The sequence below is a fragment of the Pelophylax lessonae genome (genome assembly GCF_965119305.1).
Source record: "Pelophylax lessonae genome assembly, chromosome: 4".
Classification (NCBI taxonomy): domain Eukaryota; kingdom Metazoa; phylum Chordata; class Amphibia; order Anura; family Ranidae; genus Pelophylax; species Pelophylax lessonae.
In genome coordinates, this window is record NC_138771.1 from 450,196,634 (window position 1) to 450,217,411 (window position 20,778).

The 20,778-nt window shown below is 43.6% G+C and overlaps 1 protein-coding gene across 1 annotated transcript in view; it reads left to right on the top strand.

The window, feature by feature from the left end:
* HMGXB3 (HMG-box containing 3) overlaps nt 1-20,778 on the top strand; it is a 116,457-nt gene that overhangs the window by 34,986 nt on the left and 60,693 nt on the right. Inside the window, exons 6-7 of the mRNA XM_082255107.1 lie at nt 4,550-4,681; nt 7,811-8,142. Coding sequence (XP_082111233.1) covers nt 4,550-4,681; nt 7,811-8,142 — 464 coding nt within the window. The remainder of the gene's footprint in view (nt 1-4,549; nt 4,682-7,810; nt 8,143-20,778) is intronic.

The window sequence follows — 20,778 nt, forward strand, 5'->3', positions numbered from 1 at the left end:
GCGCTGTGGGAGCGCTTCATTTTTGAATAACAGCTTTGCCGCCATTATTGTGTGGGGCACCTGCCCCTTTTAGCGCTGCGGGACCATCAGGGTACCCTGCCTGGGTGTCACGGCGGGTGGCTCCCTTTTTAAGGGGGCTATTTCCTATTATGCCCTCTATGGGGGGCTCAAAGGGTGACCTCCCCTTGTTTTTTTGCGGGGTCCAGTAGGTGGCCCATTCGTGGGCCCTTGGTCGGCGTCTCCTTTGCGGGATCGCAGTTGGCGGCCTCCCCTAATTGTTCTGTTTTCCGGATGAGCTTCATATATAGCGACCCTACTGGGTCTGAGTCCATGTACCTTGAGTGCTCAGATAGTGGGGATGATTCCTCTGCTCCTCTGGCCATGCATGAAAAGGTGCTGGTGGATGCACTGTTTGTCAGTGCGTGACACTTTAAAAATGGAAGTTGCAGCTGATGCTGCATCGGAGGCGCTGGTCCCTTTTTGACACCCACAGGCCCTCCAAAGTGGCGAGGGTGTTCCCTTTTCCACTTACTTTGACAACATGGTCACAAAACAGTGAAGTTGTCCAAAACACAGTGGTTCCTAAGGGCTTTTTGCTTGCGAGGTGCTTATGGGGATTAACTGCGTTTAAAGGTGGACAGTCCCACCTGTAGTGGACTCGTTGGTTTCCAGCCTAAATAAAGCTACCTTCATTCCGGTTGAGGAGTCCCCGGCCTTTAAATATCCAGCTGATAGGAGGGCGGGGGCACTGGCCTGCCAAATGTTCGCTGTGGCTGGTTCGGCACTTAGCCCAGTATTTACTATTGCCCTGCTGTCGCAGGCACTGACCAAGTGGGCAAAACTTTTACGCTGGGACCTGAAGGGGAAACCGCTTCCCCCTGTCTTTGCAGACCTGGTGGATCAGTTGGTCCAGGGGCTACAGTTTATGTGTGATGCCTCTTGGATGTGGCTTCTTTGATTTCTAGCCTGTCTAGTATCAGCAGTGACCTCTTGGATGCAGCTTCTTTGATTTCTAGCCTGTCTGGTATCAGCAGTGGTCCTTTGGTGTATTATCTGGCTGAAATACTGGTCTGCGGACCAGACTTTCTAAGAAGGTCTTATCTGATCTCCCCTTTATAGAAGATTGCCTGTTTGGAGCTTCCTTAGATGACATTGTTAAGGGTCTCACGGGGGGGGGGGGGGGGGAAGTACTCTTCTTCCGCAGGCTACAAAGGGCATTCTCCTTGGCTCAGAAGAGGTTTTTTTTTCATCCCTCAGGGTCTCCAGACAAGGGATCAAAAGTCATGGCCTCCACCGAAGGTTCCAAAAGGACCTGATCTGGCAAGCCACGAGCGGGCTCTTCCAGACCTGCAGACAAAGCTGCCTCTGCATGAAAGGGCGCCCTAACACGTATCTGGGGTGGGGGGACGTCTTTGCTGGTTTCCAGATTCATGGACCTCCCTCAGTCAGGTTACGAGATCGAGTTCGGTCTTACCCTCCGGAAAGGTTCTTCCCTTCCAACCGGCACTTGTCCCCAGATCACTTACGGGTTTCGTTGGGGTAGTGCAAGACTTGTGCCTTCAAGGACCAGTTCCGATTTCCGAACGTTTTCAGGGGTTTTTACTCAAACCTCTTTACAGTTCCCAGGAAGGAAGGCAAGGTACTTCCAATTCTGGACCTCAAAGCACTAAACTGCTGGTGCGAGTACAGAAGTTCTGCGCATTCACACGGTAGTGGCATCCCTACATCAGGGGGATTTCTACTCACTTCTCTTGACATCAAGCATTTTAATACGTGCTGGTAACCAACACTTCCTCTGTTTTCCCGTGGGCGAGGAGCATTATCAGTTTGTATCGTGGACCTTTTGGTCTCGCCTCCACTCCTCGGGTCTTCACAAAAGTGTTGGCCCCGGTGCTAGCATTGTTTGAGTCAGCGGGGTATTGCGGTACTGGGGTACCTGAACGATCTTCTTCTGTGAGCAGAGTCTCCGACTGTTCTGATGGACAACTGGAGATTGCTCTGCTCTGTGAACTCTTGAGGGAGTTCAGTTGGAATATGAACCTTCAGGATTCTGCTTTTGGTTTTGTCCATTAAAACTGGACTATCTGTGTCTGACTTTGGACTCTGCCTCAGTTTTCTTCATCTGGAAAAACTCCAGACATTGCAGGAGGCAATTCAGCTTCTGTTGTTCAGCAGACGGTCATCCCCCCCGGGCTTGCATGTGGGTGCTGGCCCTGATGGTGTCCACCCTCAAGGTGGTCTGTTTGCACAGTTCCACATAAGATCTCTGCTAAAGAGATTCTGGTGAAATGGGACAAGGATCCACGGTCTATAGAGGTGGCTTCATTCTCTGGCACTTCGACAGGGAAAATCCTTTCTCCACCTGTACTGGACGTTTGCCACCACAGATGCCAGCCTGTCCGGTTGGGGAGACGTCCTAAGCACAGATGTGCTCAGGGGGTCTGGACTAAAGACTGCCTATTTTATGTTCCGGAACTCCGAGTGATCAGCCTTTGTTTGTCTCATTGGACAATTTGTCTTCAGGGGTGTCCGGTACAAATTAATTTGGACAATGCCACGGCCGTGATCTGTCAATCACCATGGGGGCTCAAGTAGTGTCCTGGCGGCTCGGTAAGTAGCCAGCATTCTAAGGTGGGCTGACCGATTTTCATTCCAGCCCTCTCAAACCCCATTACATTTTTTTTTTTTTTTCTTAAAAACACTGTACCAGTTAATTTGTTTAGATTAACCTGTCAGCCAGGAGCAGGGCAGGGATAAGTTACAAGTTGTTAGGATGCCAGCTGCCTGACAATCAGCATCTTTGGACTGAAACTGTCACATTTAGCAGTGGTAGGAGTACCGCTGCTAAATTTTTCAGTTCCAGCTGCATCTGAAGGGTCTGGTCTGTGGTAAAATAAGGTGCTAAAAAAATAAATAAAAATAAAACAAACAAGTGTTAAAATTGCTAAATGAAAAAAAAAAAAAAATGACCACATGCGGTATTTATTTAATATATGTTAATATGGTATTTAGTGACTTGCTTGCCCCTGAGATAAATGCCACGGTTATTTTAATGCAAAAATGTATGTGGTATTTATCTCCTATTGAATTGATTCAAAGTGAGATCGGGATCATAAAATTATCAACATAGGGCATAGGATGACCATTCGCTGAAGTTTTAAATCTGAACTCCAGTAGATGTAAAAAAGCACAATCTATTGCAGTATTATATGTATAATAAAAAGGAAAAGCTCGTAATTTAGTATCAGGTGTTGATTCAATTCACAAAAAAAGTAACATGCTAAAAGAGTCAGGAGCTCATCATTATTCTGCAGTTTTTTCAGTATCCAATTACAGGTTGGGGTAGAGACGAAACCAGAGTTCAGGCCATTGGCCTGATTGTTCTGTGTGGCAGCACAATATAAATCTCAGGACTTGCTGTTCAGAAATAAAAATACTTTAATTGGTAAAACAGTGCTTCCATGTAAGGTTTTATGGTTGGTTTGACCCATTGGCGTCAAATTCTGGCATTTTTAGGTAACTGAAAGGCGAAGGTGCAACGTCCAGCTTTGTTGCCAGCAGCCTGTCAAAATATAAGTGAAATTGCACCAGAGAAAGATAAGATCTTCTCCCCTCCAGGCAGAGCTGTGCTGTTCAGCAGAACTGTGCAATTTTCAGGACTGCATTGACAGATATTTAAATCCTTTCAGAAGTAAAATGGCTCCCACATGTGTATTTATCTGCTTGCCTTAAGGCTGCATTCATACTTGAGCGTAGCATTTTTGCGCGTTTTTTTACCACAATTTTTACTGCGATTTTTACCATGTTTTTCAGGCGTTTTTTTCAGGCGTTTTTGGAGGCAGGCATTGACATCTAACAAAAACGCTGGTAATCAGCCCAAAAAGAAGCTCATGTACTTTTTTCAGGCGTTTTGCTTCAGGGGACAAAACGCTAAGATGTGAACAGGGGCCATTGAAATTAATAGGATTTTGATTGTTGGGCGTTTTGGATTTTCATAGATGAGCATTTTTTGAGCTGAAAAACGCTCCGGTGTGAACAGGGCCTAAATGTATCTCTAAACAAAACCAAATTAGCAGAATGGGCTTATGTGTGGTATGCTCCAGCACCAACTGTAACGGCTTCCTATCAAAGGTGGACAACACCTGTGCAATGTTTGTCAGCACAGTTGCTTGATTTTCTATTAGGAGAACATATGGCAGGGTGATAATATTGGAGATGGCTGCCATCCCTTTAGTATGAACTGCCTTAAAAGAGTTTTGTGGCAGGATAACCAGTTATTATTTATTGAAAGCTGCAGATTTGAAACAATTGAAAACATTTGAAATTCCATTATCATGTTAAAACTTCATTATCCATATGATTACAAGGCTTGGGATCCAAAGAAGCTCTACAAGGACAGTGACATTGATTGAAAGTTTACCTGCAGGTGCTGTAGGATGCCTGCACTGTAGCAATATTAGCTTGGCTACTTTTTAGGTCATTCTAGTCTGTTAGGCCTCCAGTGTAATAATGTATGAGGGAAAGTTAACAGTTTTCTTCTGTCCTGCAGGCTACCACGTACACCAGAAGAGGGCGAGGCAGCTGCACAAACCCCACCTGCACTTTTAGTTATGTAACAAGGCATAAACCTCCTATGTGTCCCCTGTGCAATCGGTTCCTTGGGGGAAAGTGGATTCCCAAGGTAAGCATAAAGTTCTTCAGTTTTGAATAAGGTGCTTTGTAAAGCCTAGTATTTTTTTATTATTAAAATAATAAACATTTTATACTTACCTACTGTGTGCAATAGTTGTGCACGGAGCAGCCCCGATCCTCCTCTTATTTGGTCCCCCCACTGGCACTCCTGGCTCTTCCTCTTGCCATTGGGGCACATGTACATGCTCGCTCCAGAGCCCAGTTGCCTTTGTCCATTGACACAGACAATGCACCTCAGCCCCGCCCCCCACTACCTGCTCCCTCCTTACACCATTTGATTGACAGCAGCTTGAGTCCCTGTGAGAGGAGGAAGAGAGGGGAGAAAAGACTGCAGCCGGGCAAATAGTGAGGTGTTTGTTTTTTTTCATCCATTAAGGTACAAAAAACAAGTCTGCTTATTTTTCTTTTTTTTTTTTTTTTTTTTTTTCAGATTTTGCAAAATTCTACCTGCTTTTGCTCTGCAAATTTTTAGAGACACCTTTTCGTTCTAACACATTGATGAACAACAAAAGTCTCAGTGTATCCAAAGGCAAAAAATTTTTTTTTTTTACTTGGATAGAATAAGGGAGGTTTACAATGCTGTTGTGTGTTTTTTTTTTTTTTTTTTGCCATCTGTGTCCAATTGGGAAGATTTCCCTTCACCTCCTGTCACATAGACAAAACAGGAAATGAGAATAAATTCCTCCAAGGTGAGGAATCCTGGTGTGTCACCAGGATAACCAGAGCTAGTGTCCCCATTGGAATATTTCCTCTTTTAGTGTTGTGGTGATCACTCAAAATTTTGAATTTTATTTTACTTTCACTTTTGATGATAACAGTAAAGTGCAAAGGTTTGTCAATTAGTTTTGCATACCATCCACGTGGCAGTTGCTTGTGCTGATGAATAATATGTCTAGCATAGGCATCTGTCACTTTTCTGTAGCAATGATTTATTTTTTCTACTTCATATTTAAGTAACAAAAACATAATGAATAACCTTTACTCATTTGCATCAGGTATTTGTTTATCACCGAAGGTCTACTTACTTTAAAGGATGCCTGTTATGCTATTGATTTTTGCTATGTTTTGCTCCTGCAATTATCAGTATATTCTGGCTGCTGTTAAAAAGACCCTGTTTCGGACTTGCAGAAATAAAACTTAAAAACCTTTTTGTTAAAAAATAAATAAATAAATACTTCTCCCAGATACAGTGCCTTGAAAAAGTATTCAAACCCCTTGAATTTTTCCACATTTTGTCATGTTACAACCACAAACGTAAATGTATTTTATTGGGATTTTATGCGATAGACCAACATAAAGTTGCACATAATTATCAAGTGGAAGGTAAATGATAAATGGTTTTACAATTTTTTACAAATATCTGAAAAGTGTGACATGCATTTGTATTTAGCCCCCCTGTGTCTATACTTTGTAGAACCACCTTTCGCTGCAAATACAGCTGCAAATCTTATTGGGGATGTCTCTACCAGCTTTGCACATCTGGAGAGTGACATTTTTGCCCATTATTTTTTGCAAAATAGCTCAAGCTCTGTCAGATTGGATGGAGAGCATCTGTGAACAGCAATTTTCAAGTCTTGAAACAGATTCTCAATTGGATTTAGGTCTGGACTTTGACTGGACCATTCTAACACATGAATATGCTTTGATCTAAACCATGCCATTTTAGCTCTGGCTGTATGTTTATGGCTGTTGTCCTGCTGGAAGGTGAACCTCCGCCCCAGTCTCAAGTCTTTTGCAGACTCTTAATAGGTTTTCTTCTAAGATTGCCCTGTATTTGGCACCATTCATCTTCTCATCAACTCTGACCAGCTTCCCTGTCCCTGCTGAAGAAAAGCATCCCCACAACATGATGCTGCCACCACAATGTTTCACGGGAAGGAATGGTGTGTTCAGGTTGATGTGCAGTGTTCGTTTTCCACCACACATAGCGTTTTGCTTTTAGGCAAAACCGTTACATTTTGGTCTCATTTGACCAGAGCACCTTCTTCCACATGTTTGCTTTTTCCCCCCACATGGCTTCTCACATACTGCAAACAGGACTTCTTCTTATGGCTTTCTTTCAACAATGGCTTTCTTCTTACCACTCTTCCATAAAGCCTAGATTTGTGGAGTGCACGACTAATAGTTGTCCTGTGGACAGTTACTCCTACCTGAGCTGTGGCTCTCTGCAGCTCCTCCAGAGTTACCATGTGCCTCTTGGCTGCTTCTCTGAATAATGCTCTCCTATCCTTGCCTGGCCTGTCAGTTTAGGTGGACGGCCATGTCTTGGTAGGTTTGCAGTTGTGCCATACTCTTTCCATTTTTAGATGATGGATTGAACAGTGCTCTGTGAGATGTTCAAAGCTTGGGATATTTTTTTATAGCCTAACCCTGCGTAAACTTCTCCACAACTTTATCCCTGACCTGGCTGGTGTGTTCCTTGGCCTTCATGATGCTGTTTATCCACTACGGTTCTCTAAAAAACCTCTGCAGGCTTCACAGAACAGCTGTATTTATAAGGAGATTAATTTACACACAGCACAGGTGTTCCTTCTTTTTTTTTTTTTTTTTTTTTTACTAATTAGGTGACTTCTGAAGGCAATTGGTTCCACTAGATTTTAGTTAGGGGTATTCGAGTAAAAGGGGGCTGATTACAAATGCACGCCACACTTTTCAGATATTTATTTGTAAAAATTTTGAAAACCATTTATCATTTTCATTTTACTTCACAATTATGTGCAACTTTGTGTTGGTCTATCATATAAAATTCTAATAAAATACATTTACGTTTTTGGTTGTAATGTGTAAAAATATGGAAAATTGCAAGGGGTTTGAATACTTTTTCAAGGCACTGTATATACTGCTGCTTGTCAAATAATGTTACCCACTGCCTGATAGATTAGTACTTTGTTCTGTAGTGATGTAGGGATCAGCCAGTTGCAGCCATAGATCCGCAAGAGAGCATGGATTGAAGTTGATGCCCTTTGGATAGGTAAGCATGAGTACTCTGCTTTTGCAGGCTTCTTCTGTTTGACATTAAAACTTCCTTAGTGATGTGGTCAGGGTTTATTCTTCTCCATTAACCTCAAATAAAATAATAATGTTGTCTTTTTTAACACTTTGATGCAAATCTGCACAGGGAAAACAATCTAAAGATAAGCCAAACACCACTGTTCGGACAACAGACAGTCAGGATCAGTCCACTACTGTTAGAGAATCCAAGGCGTCTGAGAAGGAAAATTCGGAAGCGGTTAGCCAGCTCCTGCAATCTTCCTTGCCTGACCAAAACGAGGATTGGGAGGAGGTGATCATTTCTGACGCCCACTTTGAGCCCGGAAAACCTCAGGCAAATGAATCCGCTCTAAACGAGAAACCGCAGAAGTCCGCAAAACCAGCCGAGAATGTCACCAAAACTGACAAACCACTTCCAGCTGGGAGCACCAAAGCTGTGCCACTATCCCCTGTTTCCAAGTGAGTATATTACAGTAATATAAACACAGAATCTTTGTTACTGCATGTAGTCCACTTTACATACCCCATTCTTCAAGGATCATGGCTTATAGACTTTGCTTGTTCCTGGTATGTTAAACAAAATTCCAGAAAAATGAAACCGCTTCATTCCTTTGTCTTGTTTGATCACAAGATTTATTGTGAAGCTGTACAAGATAAAGTTCCTTGCAATTTAAAGCGGAGTTCCAGCCGTTCCTGTGTTTATTAAAAGTCAGCAACTACAAAAAGTGTAGCTGCTGACTTTTAATGAACACACACTCCCTTTCCCACGATCCAGCAATGCGGTCGCCTGAAGCCTCTGCTCTCTCCCTCGGCTCTCTCCAGCGCTGGCATCACTAGTGTGGGCACCCAACTGTGATAACTTGCAGCTTCACAGCTGGGTGTGCACTGCACATGTGAGAGTCGTGCTGTGCGTCCTGAATGGCTGGGCAATCTTCTGGGACCTGTGACGTGTCCCAGAAGGTTGCAGGGAGGGAGGTGGAGAGGAGAACTTCCACCTAGGTGGCCAGAGCGGAAGTAGGAGCTAGGAACCCATTCCCTCACCCCCCCCCCCCCCATGAAAAAAAAACGTGATATGTGGCATGTCTGGGGGTCAGGATTCCTTAAAGCGGAAGTTCCACTTTTGGATGGAACTCATCTATACACTTCGTTTTCTTTTCTCTGTGCAAAGCCCTTCCCTGGGCTCCTTAGGGCTCTTTCACACGGCCGCTCCGCTTGTCTGCAAATCATCCTATTTTTTTGCGGATGATTTGCGGACATAATGTAAGTCTATGGCATTGCGGATGTCAGCGGAATACCATCCGCTGACATCCGATTTTCTTCCTTTCAGTTCTGTTCCGTTTTTTGGAACGGAACAGAACCCTATTTTTGTTCCATTCAAAAAACGGAAAGGAAGGAAAATTGGATGTCAGCGGTGTCATCCGCTGACATCCGCAATGCCCATAGACTTACATTATGTCCGCATATCATCCGCAAACGGATGGGATGATATGCGGGCATACGGAGCGGATGACACAAATGTCATGTCATCCGCTCCGTGAAAAAAAAAAAAAAAAGTCCCGCAGCGGACAAGAACAGCGGAGCGGCCGTCTGAAAGAGCCCTTACTCCAAAATCTAGTTCTAAATTGGAGCGGTTGCTATTTTTGTTTATCTTGCCAGAAAAAAAATACACCCTGCAAAATAAGAACTAACATAGTTACTAGTCTATTGCGGGGATTATATCTTGTTTTTTTCCAGGACAAATTGGGCTTTCATTTGGTGGTAAATGATAATAGATATCTCCTGTGCAAGGAGAACTTGCCGGTATCATAACCTACCACCAAAGAACAACCTAAAATAAATTCTCCTGCTCCTGACGATCGCAGTGGTGCCACATATGTGTATGTTAGTTGTTGTTTGTACCGGTAGTACATCCCAGAAACAATAGTGCATAATTGTTTTTTTTTTTTGTTTGTTTTTTATCCTGCCTAAAACACACTGATACTAATTTAAAAAATTCTGTCCCTAAACCTTGACCCCAACCTTGACCCAAACACTAACCCTGGGGCTGACCTAGATCAAACCTTGATCTGGGTATTTTTTTTTTTATTGAAGAAATAGCAAAGTAACATTAGAATACAGAAATGAGTATATATAGCGTGTGTGTGTGTGTATATGTATGTATATATGTATGTATGTATGTGTGTATATGTGTGTATATATATATATATATATATATATATATATATATATATATATATATAACAAAAGGATAAACCCAACACTTATGATTTTGCCCCCAGTTTTCATGAGCTGAACTCAAAGATCTAAGACTTTTTTTTTTATGTTCACAAAAGGCCTATTTCTCTCAAATATTGTTCACAAATCTTTTTCTAAATCTCTGTTCGTGAGCACTTCTCCTTTGCCGAGAGATAAACCATCCACTTCACAAGTGTGCCATATCAAGATGCTGATTAGACGGCATGATTATTCTAATCATAAAAGGCCACTTTAACCACTTAAGCCCCGGAGGATTTGGCTGCTAAACGACCAGAGGGTATTTTGCGATTCGGCACTGCGTGACTTTAACGGACAATTGCGCGGTCGTGCGACGCTGTACCTAAACGAATTTGGCGTCCTTTTTTTCCCACAAACAGAGCTTTCTTTTGGCGGTATTTGATCACCTGTGCGATTTTTTGATCACGCGCTATAAACAAAAAAAGAGCGTAAATTTTGCAAAAATAGCAATATTTTTCCCTTTTTTTTATATGAAATTCCCCCCAAAAAAAATGTAAAAATCAAAATTTTTTAATATTTTCGGCCAATTTGTTTTATGCTACCTATGTTTGGTAAAAAAAATCGCAAAAAGCGTATTTTGATTGGTTTGCGCAAAAGTTATCGCGTTTACTAACAAAGGGAAAGATTTTTGTCATTTTTGTTGTTTTTTTTTTTAACGCGTAATGGCAGCGATCTGCGATTTTTTTTTGCGGTACTGCGACATTGCGGCGGACAGATCGGACCCTTGACTGACATTTTTGACACTTTTGGGGTTACCAGTGACATTTCTACAGTAATCAGTGCTATACATATGCACTGTTACTGTAAAAATACACTGGTAGTGAAGAGGTTAACTTTATTTGAGAGGGAGGGGCTGTGTGTGTCCCTAGGGGCGTGATTCTAACTGTGATTGGCTGTGGCTTCAACTGTATGCAGAGTGATCAATGGATCTACATAGTAGATCCATGTGATCATCTCTCATACAGAGAGGAGAATGACAGGCAGCTTGTTTACACAAGCTGCCTGACTTTCTCCCTCTCCCCCGCCGATCGCAGAGTGGCCGGCGGCGATCGGGTCCGCCGGTCACACGCGCGGGGGGGTCCGTGACCACGCGGGAGCGGGAGCGCGCCTCCGGCGGCGCGCGCTCGCTCCCTAAACCCTCACAGGCGAGCGACGTAGACCTACGTCACTTTGCCTGTGAGGGGCTGACCGCCGCCGTAGATAGTCGTGCGGCGGTCGGCAAGTGGCTAAAATGTGCAGTTTCATCACACAGCACAGTGATACAGATGTTGCAAGTTTTGAGGTAGCGTGCAATTGGCATATATCTATATATATCTATATATATATATATATATATATATCTATATATATATATATATATATATATATATATATATATATATATCGTTAATAAAAAAAATAGAAAAAAAGAAAATTTGTGGGGTCAACCTGACTGTACACAATGTAGAAAGGTAAATAAAAACTCCCACAGTAGGAAGGTTACAAATGGTTGAGTAGAGAAACATAAGATTGGTATAATCATAGAGTCAAAGACAAAACAGGTTGAGTCAAGGTTTAAGAAGTCTCTGACGTCCCCTAGTGTGTCAGCTTGGAGTCCTGCAGGGGTATAAATACAGGCTAAAACCAAAGGGTCGGGTAGACCAAGAAGAATAGGTAAGAAGGAACAGCCTTGAGAGTAGAAGCTAGAGACCAGAGTGACGTGGAGGTAACCCAGACATTCTTTAGGACTGGTGGAATTGCCATATACAGTCAGGTCCATAAATATTGGGACATCTACACAATTCTAATCTTTTTGGCTCTATACATCACCACAATTGATTTGGAATGAAACAAACAAGATGTGTTTTAAAAGCAGACTTTCAACTTTAGTTTGAGGGTATTTACATCCAAATCAGGTGAAAGGTGTAGGAATAACAACAGTTTGTATATGTGCCTCCCACTTTTTAATGGACCAAAATTAATGGGACAATTGGCTGCTCAGCTATTCCATGGCCAGGTGTGTTTTATTCCTTCATTATCCCATTTACAAGGAGCAGATAAAAGGTCCAGAGTTAATTTCAAGTGTGCTATTTGCATTTGGAATCTGTTGCTGTCAACTTTCTAATTATGAGATCCAAAGAGCTGTCACTATCAGTGAAGCAAAGCAACATCATTAGGCTGAAAAAAAACAAAACAAACCCATCAGAGAGATGGCAAAAACATTAGGTGTGGCCAAATCAACTTTTTGGAACATCCTTAAAAAGAAAGAATGCACAGATGAGCTCAGCAACACCAAAAGAACCGGAAGACCACGGAAAAAACTGTGGTGGAAGACTTCACCAGAGTGAATACAGAGGGTTCACCTCAAGATGTAAACCATTGGTGAGCCTCAAAAACAGGAAGGCCAGATTAGAGTTTGCCAAACATCTTAAAAAAGCCTTCACAGTTCTGGAACAACATTCTGTGTACAGATGAGACCAAGATCATCTTGTACCAGAGTGATGGGAAGAGAAGAGTATGGAGAAGGAAAGGAACTGCTCATGATCCAAAGCATACCACCTCATCAGTGAAGCATGGTGGTGGTAGTGTCATGGCGTGGGCATGTATGGCTGCCAATGGAACTGGTTCTCTTGTATTTATTGATGATGTGACTGCTGACAAAAGCAGCAGGATGAATTCTGAAGTGTTTCGGGCAATATTATCTGCTCATATTCAGCCAAATGCTTCAGAATTCATTGGACGGCGCTTCACAGTGCAGATGGACAATGACCCGAAACATACTCCGAAAGCAACCAAAGAGTTTTTTAAAGGAAAGAAGTGGAATGTTCTGCAATGGCCAAGTCAATCACCTGACCTGAATCCGATTGAGCTTGCATTTCACTTACTGAAGACAAAACTGAAGGGAAAATGCCCCAAGAACAAGCAGGAACTGAAGACATTTGCAGTATAGGCCTGGCAGAGCATCATCAGGGATGAAACCCAGCGTCTGGTGATGTCTATGTGTTCCAGACTTAAGGCTGTAATTGACTGCAAAGGATTTGCAACCAAGTATTAAAAAGTGAAAGTTTGATTTATGATTGTTAATCTGTCCCATTACTTTTGGTCCCTTTAAAAAGTGGGAAGCACATAAACAAACTGTTGTAATTCCTACACCGTTCACCTGATTTGGATGTAAATACCCTCAAATAAAAAACTGAAAGTCTGCAGTTAAAGCACATATTGTTTGTTTCATTTCAAATCCATTGTGGTGGTGTAGAGGGCAAAAAAAGATTAGAATTGTGTAGCTGTCCCAATATTTATGGACCTGACTGTACTTCATCCAAGGTTCCCAGGTTGCCTCAAATTTGTCAGGAGTTTAACCTCCCTGGCGGTATGATTGTTTCCGATTTTAGGTGCTGAAGCGGTACAATTATTTTGCATGTATTTCCTAAGGACGAGCAGCCCAAACCAACTATTTTACGTATGATTTTTTTTTTTTTTTACTGTGCGTTCTTCTTTATAACAACTCGGGTATGATAAAGTTTGAAACACAAAATCATAAATTCTAATATAATAAACAACAATAAATAAGTTAAAGTGTGTGTGTGTGTGTGTATATTGTATGTGTATGTGTGTGTATATATATATATATATATATATATATATATATATATATATATATATATATATATATATATATATATAATATATATATATATAATTATAAAAAGTACAGTAAAACTGCAGGAAAGGGCACTGGGGGGCAAGCTAATGTCAATTTATTTTATTTAGTAATGTAAACCAATAGGATTACAATATATCAGTGTGTTTGTGTGTTTTACTATTTGAATTTGCCGCCGGTTCCACCCCACTGCGACGTGACGCTCGCAGGAGACGGAAGCCGGGGTCACAGCATCAGACGGAAGATCCGGCCGCCATATGCTGTAGGGACACATCGCAGGATCCCGGGGACAAGGTAAGTAACCTCTACCAGGATCCAGCGAGGCTCCCTGGCGGTACCCTGAGTGTGGCACGGGGTTTCCGCTAATGGCACTGAAATTCCACCCCAAGCCACACTCGGGAATACCGCCAGGGAGGTTAATGGCTCGCTAACAATTTTTTTTCCTGGGCCATAATCCAGAAGTTTTTCCTTTTGGCTTTAAGGAAGGATACAGAGGGTTTTTTTTTTGCAAGAGCTGGCTATTGTTAGTTTAGCTTCCGTTTAGGATAAATAAAATAACTTTTTAGAGTCTGTATCTACTGGGAAGTTAAGAAGCGCAATATGTGGGGCTCTTCCATAGTAAGTGAAAAACTCTGTTCCAAAAGCTTCTGATCTTGGGGCAATCCCACCAGACATGGAGCATGTTGCCTATACGTTTACTTCCATGGAAACAAACTGGTTGGGTTGAAGAGTATAATTTGGCCAATCTTGCAGGTACCACCACATTAAGACTTTTAACTTGGCTTTCACCAATGCTATGGTCAGTATACCCTTGGTGGCCCTAAGTGGGTTCCTATGCCATTCTTCAAAATCCCATTCTTGAGCAAGATCCCTTTCCCAGGTCAACATATAGGGAGTCCTAATTTGGACAGAGCAGAGTGCACTGTATAGCATTAAAAATTGCCCCCTTCTGCTCCATGGCTTGACCACACCACTGTTCATAAGGTGTGATAGAGGGTGGGTTAGGTTTAGATATCCAGATTTCAATAGGGAAATGGGAGATTTAGGAGAACCTACATTTTTCAAGGTTTGGCATATCTAATTTACTAATGCAATATGCTTTTAGAGATTGGGCTAGCTGGGAAAAGAAAAGTGTCCGATTCTGTATAGCCCTTTGTTCAGCCACCATTTAAAGGCTTGGATTTCTAGACCTGGAGGGAATTGCTGATTTCTGAATATATGGGCCGGTGGTCTGAAAGGGGAGATAAGTTGTGGGTGAGTTCTAAGAGTATCCCATAGTGCAAAAGAGGTGAGAGGGTTGGGGCGAGGATCGAGGGTCTTTGTTTAGTAGGACACCAAAGCAAGTAGTCCAAGGTGTGGCGTGGAACAGCTTGCCTCTCCATAGTAACCCAGTCTGGGAGACCTGAGTGTGCATATACTACTGAGATTTGAGCCAGCTGGGCTGCTTGATAATACCGGTGAGGGTTGAGAAGGCCAAAACCTCCTTGTTTACTGAAGTGGAAAAGAACTGCTCTAGACAGGCGGTGCCCCTTCGCTCCCCAGAAAATATTGATCATTTTTCTATGGAAGTGATTCAGGAGCTCCCTGCGTATGGGCATTGGGAAAGACCTGAAGAAATAGAGAATTTTAGGGAGTAAAGGTATGCAAGAAAGAAAAGTGACTGGCGAATGGCCTAAAGGCACCACATCCCATTTAACCACTTTAAGACCGGAAGATTTTCCTGCTTAATGACCAGGCGCCGTTTTGCGATTCGGCACTGCGTTACTTTAACGGACAATTGCCGTTAAAGTAACGCAGTGCGACACTGTACCCAAGCGAAATTGACGTCCTTTTTTCCCACAAATAGAGCTTTCTTTTGGTGGTACTGCTACATAGCATTCCCCAAAAAAAAAAGAATGTAAATCAAAATTTTTTAACATTTTAGGCCAATTTGTTTTCTGCTAAGATTATTTTTGGTAAAAGAAAAATCGCAATAAGCGTATTTTGATTGGTTTGCGCAAAAGTTATCACGTTTACTAACTACGGGAAAGATTTGTCATTTTTATTGTTTTTTTTTTTTACTAGTAATGGCGGCGATCTGCAATGTTTTTTTTTTTTTTTTTTTTTTTTGCGGGACTGCAAAATTGCGGCGGACAGATCGGACCCCTAACTGACATTTTTGACACTTTTGGGGTACCAGTGACATTACTACAGTAATCAGTGCCATGAATATGCACTGTTACTGTAATAATGACACTGGCAGGGAAGGGGTTAATACTGTTGGTGATCATTAATGCCTCATGCTTACTGATGTGTGGGGGGTGAGGGTTCTGTGACATAGACAGAGATCGCAAGTTCAGCTATGCGGAATCCTGTGATCTCTCACTGTCTGTCACAGAGAAGATCCGCCTGCTTTGTTTACACAAACAGGTGGATCTTCTTACACTTTTCCAGACGATCGGGGAAAGGAGGTGGAGATTGCACCGCCGAGACCACTAGGAGTCCAGCGACGTAGGTCTACGTCACCGGACCCAGGGGAGCCACTGTGCCGCAGTAGCAGCACAGTGTGCGGTCGGCAAGTGGTTAAAGTAGGCAACAACTCCCCCCCCCCCCCCCCCAATAGGGGAAGGGTTTGGGGATTTTTTAAGGTGCCAATTAATTCTAAATCAAAACATGCATCTTAAAATGTATAATTTTTATTCAAAAAAGTTAAAGCGGAATTCCGGGCAGAGAAACAATTTTTTTCTGAACATACCCCCGGGACAGTCAGGGCTAGCACATTCCACAATGGCTAGCCTCTGATCTGTCCCGGTTCGCACTTACCTTTTAGAAGAAATACTTACTTAGAAATTTTCTTCCACAGCGTTTCCATCTCGGTTGTGGGCAGCTGAAGCCGGCGCGGTCCTCTTCTCTGTCTTCTTCCGCGTCTTCGTGTCCCAGAATGCACTGCACCGGCCCCTCTCGTCACTTCCGGTGCGGCGCCGCATTCCTAAACAGCTTCTGGGCATGCCCAGAAGCTGTTTAGCAGGGGAATGCGGCGTCGCCCGGAAATGACGAGCGGGGCCGGTGCGGCGCATTGATTCCTGGGAGCTATGACGTTTAGCTCCCAGGAATCATCGCGAGGCAGGAAGTGACGGGGTGAGCCTCGGCGCTGGAGGAGGAAGCTGTCATAGCTGAGTATTTACGATCGTCAATAAAAAGGTGAGTAAACAAAAAAAAAAAAAAAATAACTATCCAATTCCTTTTCAGGTGAGGCATACCTAGCGGAGGGACACAAAAAAAAAAATCTTTTTTGTGCCCGGAACTCCGCTTTAAGACAAAATAGACAAATAATGAGATAAAAAAATTTGCTGTATACATCATTCAAAAATTTCATATAAATATATTTGCAATATTGTCGCAGAGTAGCAATCCCAACATGTTTCACCAAATGGTTTCTTCAGTGGATAGGTTTTAATGCTACTTCTATGGTAGAACGTCGTTAGTTAAAATATATAATGGTATTGTGTCCCTTTTAAATTTGAATAAATGGCTAATTTTTAAAATGTATGCCAAATTGAGAAAGCAATTGAGAGAAGCGCCCCGTCGTAATTGAAAAAAACGTGCCAGATATGCTGATAGCGTATTGGAAAAAGTTTTGTAGTATGAGACGGAGAAACCATCTGGACCAGGGGAAGAACGAGATTTTAAGTTTTTAATCACTTGTGCTACCTCTTATTCCGATATCCTCTGTTTAAGCCTTTGTCGGTGATGATCTTTCAAAGCGGGGAGACGAATTGAATAAAAAAATTGGTCCAGTTCTGCTTAAGTCGGAGTCGGTCCCGCACCATAAAGCTTTTGATAAAATTCTTAAAGGCCTCTAAAACTCATTGTACGTTTTGGGATAATGTGCCACCTGCTATCTTAATTTTAGGTAAATTTGTAAGAGGGTTTTAGGTGAAAGCTTACTTGCTAACATAGTTCCCAATTTATCTCTTCGGTAATAGAACTGTGTCCTGCTCCAACTTAAACTTTTTTCCACTTTAGATGTGAGCGCCAGCTTAAGAGCGGTTCGGGCAGCGTCAATGGACTCCCTAGAAATCGTTTTGGGGTCTCGTTTATGCGTCTTACTCAAGGTTAGGAAGTCCCTTTCCAACTTAACCACTTCAGATTGATTGTCCCGACTGATCTGGGAAGCAATTTTAATCAGTTTTCCCCTCATTGTGACCTTGTGGGCTGCCCAAAGAGTCTCTGGGGAAATTTCTTGAGTGTCGTTGAGTAGAAAGTATTCTTTAATGGCTTTTTCAATTTCAATCACCCTGATGGGGTTGCTTAAGATGGATTCATTCAACTTCCATCTGAAGTCGCCTTTCAAACCCAATAGATGCTGGAGGAGCAAGAAAACTGAGGCGTGATCTGACCAGACTGAGTCTCTAATGAAAGATTTAGCGGCTAGAGGGATGTGTGCTGCCGAGATAAGGATGTGGTTGATCCTAGAAAAGAATTGGTGCGGGTGAGAAAAATGGGAGTAATCGCGCAGTGTAGGGTTGATTTCTATCCAAACATCCACCAACCCCTGTTGATATATTAGCTTGGTGATACACAAACTTTATTTAGAGCAGGGGTCTTCAAACTATGGCCCTCCAGTTGTTCAGGAACTTAATTCCCACAATGCCTAGTCATGTCTGTGAATGTCAGAGTTTTACAATGCCTCATGGGATGTGTAGTTCTGCAACAGCTGGAGAGCCATAGTTTGAGGATCCCTGGTTTAGAGGGACGAGTGAGGCGCTTTCCCAGAGGTCTTTTCTTGTCTAAGCCTTGAGCGAAGGTGACATTAGAGTCCCACCCCGTAAATTACAGTGCCTTCCAATAAGGAGTTTAGAGTGCTGAACAGGTGCTGAAAAACGGAGCCTGACCCCGATTTGGGGCATAGTAGGAAATTAACGAATACATTTGATCAATAGTCCCTTTAACAAACAGGAATCGTGAATTTGCATTGATGTGCGAAGAGTATTACTACCCCCTTTGTTTTGTTCTCAGCATTTGCTAAAAAAGGTGGGGAATTTAGTATGGATGAAGGAAGGGCTAAATCGTTTAGGAAAATGGGTCTCTTGGAGCATAACCACATCTGTTTTTTGAGTGTGGTAATATTGTAATTTCTCTTTCTTTCATTGACGGACACAGCGACATATCTTCATTTGTCGAATGGGTCGTGCTTCGCTTCCTGAGAGTAGGACACTAGGCGGAAAAGGGTTAACAAAGTTAACAGAACTTTCAGCTAAACCCATGGGGCAGTCCCAGGTGGTATACTCCCACTTTCTGCTTCTAGGATTCGTTTTTTTTTCTGCCTAGTTAGGAGTAAGGACCTATTTGTTCCAGTGAGAACTGCAATCAACTGTCGGACTGGGCGATGCACTGGATATTCTAGATCCTGATGGTCATCCCAGTCCAACCAGCGAGCGCGTGCAGACCTCAGCTCCGCGCTAGGTCGGCCGCGACATGTTTCCACTGGAGGGACTGGCTGGCGAGTGGGACATCTCACATGGATGCACATGACCTGGTTGTGGCTGGTGTCACAACGTTCCTCAGGCCAGCAGCACCCCTTCTTCCAAGATGATGAGGTGACCTGCCTGGAGTGATGCCCGCCGAGTTTTCTATGGTTGGGGAGTAACCCCCCTTTTCTCCCTCAGGAAGTTAGGGGCTGGTGCGGGTCGTCCCGGGGTCGGTGGTCTTTCTGGTGAGCTGCCCTCCCCCTAGTGTTTTTAACTACCCTTAATGGGTTTTTCTCTATCGTCCATTGACAGATGCAGCTCTTATGCTTACCCGCCTACAGGGACTGTCCTTCACGGCATAACCCAAAACACACTTTCTGCCACAAGCAAGTTTCGTAGCAAACAGTGAAAAAGAAGACACAAACCATCCCCATAAAAGAGGGGCGGGTGCTGCGTCTGTCAATGGACTCCAGAGAAAAGGATTTTACTGTAAGTTCTTACAAAAATCCAGTTTTTGTTCCATCCCTTCCCACCCCTCCCTCCCCCCCTTCCACATTCTCTCCCACCTCCCCCACTAAGGGGGGCATCCAGGGGGGTTCCTTAATATGAGGGGTGCGATGGGGCCCTACGGCTAGTCGATGTGGCGTGTGTGGGGCCGGGAGTGTTTACAGCACTGGGTGGGGGCGCTTGTGTATGGTTTTGGCGGGCGGTTTTCGCTCCTGCAGGAGCCGACATTGCGTGGCATGTGGGCCGCTCAGCGGCCATTTTCCTGTAGACTGGCGGTGGCTGGAGCGACTGCACGTGCTCGGTACCATTTTCCCGTAGTCCAGCGTCGCCAGAGCTAATGTGCATGTGCGGCAGCCATTTTCTAGTAGCCGCATTTATCACAGACGATAACGGCTTCTGGTGGCAGCACGGGCGCTCCTCGGTCAGAGTGGCGTGCTGCGAGGAAATTGGCACCTCTTCTCCTCTCTCCCTGATACGGCGGAGACACTGGTGGTTGTGAGTCCTGGGGCGGTAGCTCCCTGCCTGATCTAGCTATTTGCAGCGTTCTGGGACCTGTTGTCCCACAGGCTCTAAAATTGCTGGGGGTTTTTTTTTTATATTCATACAGCTCTGTCAAATTTTTACTGTGTTCCCACTGCGGCACCAGGATGGAGCTGGCCGAAGATGTCTCACCACCAGACCCACTCTCAGAGAAGGGATCTTCGGGGGGGGGGGGGGGGGCATTCTGCATTCGGTCCTACAATCTTTAGTGTCAAAAGTGGACATGGTTTTACAAAAGAAACCTGCTAAAAAGCGTCTGCAGTCCTTTCCTTTTTCATCTGCCTCCTCCGATTCAGAGCCGGATGTGCCCGCTACAGACGTAAGTCATCCCACGGGGTCACCGTCCACACATCTCAAGTGTTCGGACAGTGAGGATGATTCCTCTTCCTCCAATTCGGCGCAGGAAAAAGCGTTGGTAGAGGCACTGATTGTGTCAGTGTGGGAAACTTTAAAAATGGATGACACAGCGGATGCTGCGTCAGCCACACCGGTGCAGTTTTGGCACCCGTAGACCCTCCAGAGTGACTAAAGTGTTTTCCTTTCTCTGCCTATTTCGACAAGATTGTCGCTAGTGACTGGGGTTCCCCAAAACGTTCGGCTGGGATTCTTAAGCGTTTCGCTAGGAAATACCCCTTTGAGGTGTCCCTGGTTAAGAAACTGACGGTACCACTGGTGGTGGACTCT